Source organism: Fistularia commersonii, chromosome 14 (genome assembly GCF_037954325.1).
Source record: "Fistularia commersonii isolate RoL2024-O1a breed Wild chromosome 14, RoL_Fcom_v1.0, whole genome shotgun sequence".
Taxonomy (NCBI): Eukaryota; Metazoa; Chordata; class Actinopteri; order Syngnathiformes; family Fistulariidae; genus Fistularia; species Fistularia commersonii.
The window spans coordinates 16,422,461-16,428,533 of NC_141297.1; the positions used below are offsets into that span (position 1 = coordinate 16,422,461).

General features: G+C 40.0%; 1 protein-coding gene across 1 annotated transcript; it reads right to left on the reverse strand.

Annotated features, from left to right (window-relative positions):
• Positions 1–64: 64 nt before the first annotated feature.
• Positions 65–5,811, reverse strand: tmed4 (transmembrane p24 trafficking protein 4). The gene is made up of 5 exons (XM_086159897.1): positions 5,622–5,811; positions 4,546–4,646; positions 4,337–4,462; positions 1,881–2,027; positions 65–1,812 (listed from the first exon to the last, which is right to left on the reverse strand). Exons 1-5 carry the CDS (start codon positions 5,758–5,760, stop codon positions 1,663–1,665), a joined length of 663 nt encoding a protein of 220 aa, XP_086016023.1. The 5' UTR covers positions 5,761–5,811; the 3' UTR covers positions 65–1,662.
• Between the last annotated feature and the right edge of the window lie 262 nt (positions 5,812–6,073).

Sequence of the window (6,073 nt, forward strand, 5' to 3'; positions counted from 1 at the left end):
ATTCTGAATGAAGTACATGAAGCCCTTAAGACCACCACTGAGAAGAATGACAAGATCCAATGGATAATAGGAAACATCTCTATTCCAACATGCCATACTTATAAAATACCTGCTTACCAACAAATGCACATTTGTTGGTGAATCAATTCAAAGTGAGAAAATCCTGTAACAGTGTTTAAATCGGGGAGAAGAAGAGTAGAAACGCATTTTTATCATATTGCGTCATTTACATTTTGTCAACTGGACAAGATTTAGTGTCAGGTAAAATGTAGGATAATACCACCTATAAACAAGCAATATATCGTCTAAAAGCTTTTTTAAAAAAAGCTGGAAAAATAAACTTTAAAATTTGTGGGAGGAAAATAGCAAAAAACACAAATAAGACTATCAACAATTACCAGAAATTAGTATATGACGATTAAGTCAAACATCTATTTTTGTGCTCACATGATGCATGACTTTATGTCAAGAGAACACATCTGCAATCACATGACACAAGAAACCTGCCGCTTTGTCATATCATTAACTCTTAACAGATTAGCTTAAATCCAGAAATCATAGTAAAATCTAAACTTAATTATATCCACATTTTGATTTCTATTTAGATACTTGACAAATAGCAAGAAAGTAAATAGCTGCACCAAAAGTTGATCTCAAAAGCAAAAAAAGATTGTACAAGAAATTGTGTCATGTGACCAAAAAATAAACATCTATCGTTAAATATTCAAACTCAGAAAAACACATCTTTTTTGGATTTTTTTCTGATGAGCAATATAACACCACACCCCAGCTTATTAGTGTGATTTTCTAACACTAAGCATGCCATGTTATGTATGAATATTATGAAAAAGAACCCTTGGATAGTAGGATAGAGGGCTATAAAAAGATCGCTTTCTTTATGATCTGTTTACTGAATCAAAAATTCCAAAAAAAGGACAAGATAAAGGACAAAATAAATTATTGGCATCTTCCCTCATAATAGTAAATGAATACCAATGAAATAGAAACCTGACTGACTTTGTGTTAAAGAAATGCAGAACTATATTTTGTTCAGGAAACCACAGTTTAATAAAAACAGGAAAAAGGAGCAATTTCCATGATGTTTCAATACAGAAAACACTAAATTGTGTCTTCAAACATGAGGTACATACCAGATGCTGATATTTGAGTGCAATAACACCCCATTTTACGCCATAAATTCTAAAAAAAAAACGTAAAAATTAAAAAAAAACAAAAAAAAAAAAAAAAACACATGGGAGATTTAGTGGAGGGGCATGGTCAGCATACCATCTGCATAATTTAGTATAAGTTAATACCACACAACAAAAAAATTGACTTTGCAGAAGAGTTTCAGCAAACTAGAAAAGCATAATAGCTTTAACATTCTTCCATAGCTATTGCATCCATCAGCCCATTAGTGTCAACACAGGGTGCCAGTGTTTCAAGGAAACACCAGAAAAGGCTGTTTGAAGGTGGAGCACACACAATTAAATAGGACTTATAGGAGACACAGTGTCCGGGGCTGAAAGTGGCAATGGGTATCTGCTTGTACCTTATATGGCTGATGATAGAATGCTGCTCCTTGATTCTCCTGAAGGGCAGTGGTGTCGCTCCCGCCCGGTCCCTCCCCTCTGGTCTGCCTCTTCCTAGTGCTGTTCTTCCTCACACCAGTTTCTTGGCTTCAAAGAAGCTCTTTAGGTGTTTCATTTGCCAGATGCCAGTGACAATGAGGATGATGGTCTGAGCAATGGACCACCAGAGGACGCGCTGGTTGGTGCTCTCACTGGTCATGCGGAAGCGCTCCTCACGGTACTGCGGGAGACACGACACTGTTAAGCTTCCTACCCCCATGCACACCTACTGAATCTACATCTACTCACCCTCTGGTAATTCTGCTCCTTCTGGATCTGCTCCACCTGGTCAAGCAGCTGTCGGGCCCTCAGCTGTAGCTCCGTCAGCTTGTCCTTGGCAGCAATCTCAGGGTAGTTGTTGGTATGTTCTCCAACCTGAATATCCAGATGAACCCGCTGCAAGGAGGTGAGGCTGGTAGTTAAAATGTGATCACCCACATAAAAGGATGACATGAATGGGTGCAACAGATTCTTTTGATTCACAAAATTCTTTGGGTGCTTTTGATTCTTTGAAGAGAAGGACCAAATTGCCAAACTAGTTCAAGTCCTATCAGGGTTCAAATACACTGCTCAAAAAAATAAAGGGAACACTTAAAAAACACATCCTAGATCTAAATGAATGAAATATTCTTATGAAATACTTTGCTCTTTACACAGTTGAATGTGCTGACAACAAAATCACACAAAAAGGATCAATGGAAATCAAATGTATTAACCCATGGAGGTCTGGATTAGGAATCACACTCAAAATTAAAGTGTAAAAACACACTCCAGGCTGATCCAACTTTGATGTAATGTCCTTAAAACAAGTCAAAATGAATCTGTGTTGCTTCCTGAGTGGACACTATGATTTCGTAGAAGTGTGATTGACTTGGAGTTACATTGTGTTGTTCAAGTGTTCCCTTTATTTTTTTGAGCAGTATATATTTAGATTGTTAAATCTCCAGGGCTGTGAAGTAAATTGTCATGAAAACATCAATGCCAACATGCAATACAAGCAAATAAATCCATGTCAATATTTCCCTGAACCACATACACTCACATTTTTCAATTCAGCAAATTTTCACACGCAATTTTTTATTTACTAGTCTATGTTCCTTATCTAGTATTTCCAGTTAACTTTCGATTCAATATGTATTAGTACACATTTTCTCAAATAACCCAGGTGCCTAGAAAGAGTGCTATAGATGCAGTATTTGCATTGAGAATGCTGATAGAGAAGTACAGAGAGGGCCAGAGGGAGCTGCATTGTGTTTTTGTAGACCTAGAAAAAGCATGTGACAGGGTGCCAAGAGAGGAGCTCTGGTATTATATGAGGAAGTCTGGAGTGGCAGAGAAGTATGTTAGACTGGTGCAGGACATGCATGCTATCTGTGAGACAGTAGCACGGTGTGCTATAGGGGTAACCGAGAAGTTCAAGGTGGAGGTGGGACTCCATCAGGGATCAGCTCTGAGCCCCTTCTTGTTCGCAATGGTGATGGACAGGCTGACAGATGAGGTTAGACAGGAATCTCCATGGATCATGATGTTTTCAGATGACACTGCGATCTGTAGTGAGAGCAGATAACAGGCAGAGGAAAATCTAGAGAGGTGGAGGTATGCGCTGGAAAGGAGAGAAATGAAAGTTAGTCACAGCAAGACAGAATATATGTGTGTGAATGAGAGGAATGTGAGTGGAACGGTGAGGCTACAGGGAGTGGAGATCAAGAAGCTGGAGGATTTCAGGTACTTGGGGTCAACCGTCCAGAGCAACGGAGAGTGTGCAAAAAAGGTGAAGAGACGGGTCCAAGCAGGCTGGGATGGGTGGAGAAAAGTGTCAGGGGTACTATGTGATAAAAGACTATCAGCCAGAATGAAAGGAAAGGTGAACAATACAGTGGTGAAACCAGCAATGCTGTATGGCTTGGAAAGAGTTACAATGATGAAAAGACAGGAGGCAGAACTAGAGGTTGCAGAGTTGAAGATGTTGAGGTTCTCTTTGGGAGTGACCAGGATGGATAGGATCAGGAATAAGTCCATCAGAGGAACAGCACGTGTTAGATGTTTTGGAGAGAAGGTCAGAGAAGCCAGACTGAGATGGTTCGGTCATGTACAAAGGAGGGATAGAGAATATATTGGTAGACGGATGCTGGAATTGGAGCTGCCAGGAACGAAGTCTCCAGGCATACCGAGGAGAAGATTTATGGACGTAGTGAGAGAGGATATGAAGGTAGTTGGTGTGACAGAGGAGGATACAGAGAATAGGGTTAGATGGAGAAAGTTCATTCGCTGTGGCAACCCCTGAAGGGAAAAGCCGAAAGAAGAAGAACCCCAGGGAATTTCGTGTACAAGTCATTTTTTGGGCATTTTTCTGACATAGTGCTTTAATTCCATTTCTCTTTATATTTCTAACATTTTCATTCTTTTGTGTAGTCGTTTGTGAGTGTTGGGCACTTTTCCAAGCTCTTTTTGCTTACCTAGCAATGTTTCTCTCCTCCTCATTCAAATTTTTAAGCTTCTCTGGCAATTTTTTCTGATTATAATGGTAATTACTAGCTTCATGGTGCTGATTTTAAGGTTATTTTGGGATTCTTTTTTTAGGTCTTTCTCATTAGAGTTCATATGTTCAATCCTAAGGCTTCATGTGAGCTGTTAATTGAGTCTTGAATTAATTAATAGGTAAATTTATAAAAAACATACACATCACACCAGGCAGCGACCCTTACCAGTTTCCCTCCTGCAAACAGAGCCATCTTGGTAGAGTTGGAGTGCAGACAGATCTGATGTTCTCCCGGGGTGTGAGAGGTGAAGGTGAAGCGTCCATCCGACCCATATTGACGAGAAAGAATAATCTGGAAGGATTGTGTGGAAAATATACTTTGAAGAAGCTTCACAGATGTGAAGACATGTTTTACAGCATCAGAACCGATACTACCTTTGTATCTGGATCCTTAATTTCCACGTGCATCCCCAGACCTGGCGTGGACGGGAGGAATGAATTGCTCTGTTTGTCCCATAGCTGAGTTCGGTACTTCCCTTTAAAGAAGAGACCCATACAATGACACTCTATCGCTAAACAATCAACTTACAACTATTAAAACAATACACGAAACAAAAAAAACAAAACAAAATAGACCTGTTTGAGAAAGAGTGTGGATAATTTCAGAACTGAGGGGGAATTGGCTATTTTTCAAAATCATTTTGTATCTGCAAGTGTCAAAATGAATGTGATGTGTGTAAATGACAAGATTACACGGTCTCAAGTCTATTGTAGTTTCAGTTTCATTATGAGTAATGGTTTACCCTTCAATCTTTTATTGATTCACATACTTGCTTTAATATATATTTTAACAGTAATAGTGAATATTTCATCAAGTAGGAGTGAGGGACACATTAGTGGTTTCAATAAAGTATTATTATCAAATTCTTCCAAAGCTACATCAGATACACATTATTGCATTTATCTCATACATGATGACCCTGTACCCACCACCCAAAGATCCCTACAACATTATTCACGTTGTTTCTTAATATTACATTTTTTCCTTAATTTTTTTAGGGCTTTATTTCTTATCTTCATTTAAGACACGGACAAATCACTCCTATCTTTGTGTGGCCGGAAACACGCCATCGGACGCACTCTGCGATCCTTTTAAAGTAAACTAAACGAACAAACTAAATCATATGCATGGCTCAAACCGAGTACAATTTTTTCGGATATTATCAATGTTGGACAATAACAGAAATATTACAGATATTATATTACAATGTGGCCCGGTTTGGGGGGGGTGGTGGGGGTGGAGGGTCTTCCGCCAAATTCGAAACCAACTGCGAGAGTGCAAGTAACGGAAGGTGAGGACAGATAAACACCCCCAGGCTCCATTACGAAGTTATAGTGAGAAAAAATAAATTTCTAGATGTTTCCTCCGCCCGTTGTGTGTTCGCTGACGCTGTCACGGCGGAAGCCAGCTGTTAGCGCTCCAAGCTAGCCGTGCCGTGCGAACGGCTTACCGATCACCATGGTCTCGTCCGGGATTTCCTCAATGAAGCATTTCTTCTCGGTCTCTCCTATATGGAAATAGAGCGCGAAACTTGGGTGAATCCAAGCTAGTATCAAAATAACGCCGGCAGCAGGGACGGTGCGCATCATGAGACCGCGTTCACTTTGCGGACATCCGCAGAGAGGACGAACGTCATCGCTCTCTGCGGAAGAAGGAAGGGGAATTCCTGGTGATATGGATCGTTATGCCCTCAATTTGGACTCTCGGGCGCCGCTCACCCCTCGAAACCGATTTGAATGCCCCAAGAATCTTATTGAATAGCCGACGAACGTGCTACAAACTTTTGATTTTGCAAACTTGCAAAACGTAGATTTTTTTCCTTATCAAATGGGATTTATCCTTGTGCCTAGTCTGTTGTTTAGTTTTTGGAAGGACGGGCAAAAGTACCAGACGCAATCAAAA

Bases quoted from the DNA above. Each gene is read 5' to 3' on its own strand.
- tmed4 (XM_086159897.1), bottom strand. From the start codon at position 5,760: ATGATGCGCACCGTCCCTGCTGCCGGCGTTATTTTGATACTAGCTTGG. The intron at 4,647-5,621 runs GTAAGCCGTTCG...TCTTCTTTAAAG, and splicing joins GGACGAGACCATGGTGATCG to GGAAGTACCGAACTCAGCTA. The intron at 2,028-4,336 runs GTAAGGGTCGCT...ACCTCCTTGCAG, and splicing joins TGTTTGCAGGAGGGAAACTG to CGGGTTCATCTGGATATTCA.